The sequence below is a fragment of the Sinohyriopsis cumingii genome, unplaced genomic scaffold, assembly GCF_028554795.1.
Source record: "Sinohyriopsis cumingii isolate HCF-2022 unplaced genomic scaffold, ASM2855479v2 utg003031l, whole genome shotgun sequence".
Taxonomy (NCBI): Eukaryota; Metazoa; Mollusca; class Bivalvia; order Unionida; family Unionidae; genus Sinohyriopsis; species Sinohyriopsis cumingii.
Window position 1 is genome coordinate 12,188 of NW_028316373.1, and position 1,484 is coordinate 13,671.

The window sequence follows — 1,484 nt, forward strand, 5'->3', positions numbered from 1 at the left end:
TATAGATAATATCAATCCATAGTGGATAAATATGAAAAGAATGTATGTTACATAATCGTCAATTTGTAGGAAAGCATATTATGTGTGTAGATGAGATATCAGTGTGTCATGTACACACTGCGTCTGCTAGAAAATCATGTACAAAGAAGAAAGAATTTATTATTGTACCTTTCTTTTAATGAGAACATGAGCACCATCAAGTACTGAAATACTGCTAGTTTTGTTATGTTTGTACTTATTTTTATTTTTATTATTATTATTATTATTATTATTATTATTATTGTCGTCTTTGTTGTTGTTGTTGTTGTTGTTGTTGTTGTTGTTGTTGTTGTTATTCTTTTGTGTCACTTCTTGGTGTTAAATTCAATTTTTTTTTCTCTGTGCTATATGTTTGTCACTTTAGAGACACAAATATAAATACGAGTATTGTGTAGTGTTGTAATAGTATTAGCAACACTGATTTGGAATACTGTGATGGTTATATCGGTATTTTTGTCATTATTAGAATAACTGTGATACTTGATAATTAGACAACCAACATGATCCTCCTCCTCCTCCTCCTCCTCCTCCTCCTACTATTATTGATATTAATACTACTACAATTATGCTTGACTTTAAATTTTATGTTATTATTGTTGTTGTTATTGTTGTTGTTGTTGTTCTTGTTGTTGTTGTTGAGGCTGCTTGTACCGTGTAATTGGCCATATTTGCGTCAGGTTTCTTTGAGTTGTAGTCTAATCAGTGAGAATGAATTAGTCCACCTTCAGTTATGTCGTACTACTTACTCATCTCCATGTTAATATTAGTACACATGGGATAAAGGTAGAAATGTTTGCAATTGTTGTTATAGTACGAAGACCTTACTAACGCTAGACGGATTGAAATTTTGGCGGAATGCTCGCCAATCAGATCCCGCTGGTAGCATCCAATGAAATAAGTTGGCTCAAATTACTCTAGCCAACCAAAAGCTGTGTTTGTTGTTATGTCGGTTTCACTTATAGGAATATATTTCGCTTTGAATATCAACGCGCCATTCTTACACTCCTTGTTGAGAAGTACAGTCACTTATAGCAATGGCGCGTACAAAGCAAACCGCACGAAAATCTACTGGAGGAAAAGCTCCACGAAAGCAATTGGCAACCAAGGCAGCTCGTAAGAGCGCACCAGCAACTGGTGGTGTCAAGAAACCACACAGATACAGGCCAGGTACAGTCGCTCTTAGAGAAATCAGACGATACCAGAAGAGCACCGAACTTTTGATTCGAAAACTGCCTTTCCAGCGTCTGGTTCGTGAAATCGCTCAGGATTTCAAGACCGATCTTAGATTCCAGAGCTCTGCAGTTATGGCTCTTCAGGAGGCTAGCGAGGCCTACTTGGTTGGTCTGTTTGAAGACACCAATTTGTGTGCCATTCACGCCAAGAGAGTGACCATCATGCCCAAGGATATACAGCTTGCTCGTCGTATCCGTGGGGAGCGTGCATAA

General features: G+C 37.4%; 1 protein-coding gene across 1 annotated transcript; it reads left to right on the forward strand.

Moving 5' to 3' along the window:
- Positions 1-1,073: 1,073 nt before the first annotated feature.
- On the forward strand, positions 1,074-1,484 carry LOC149769908 (histone H3). The gene has a single exon (XM_089949665.1). It carries the CDS (start codon positions 1,074-1,076, stop codon positions 1,482-1,484), a length of 411 nt encoding a protein of 136 aa, XP_089805791.1.

Coding starts and splice junctions, on each gene's coding strand:
- LOC149769908 (XM_089949665.1), top strand. CDS start 1,074: ATGGCGCGTACAAAGCAAACCGCACGAAAATCTACTGGAGGAAAAGCT.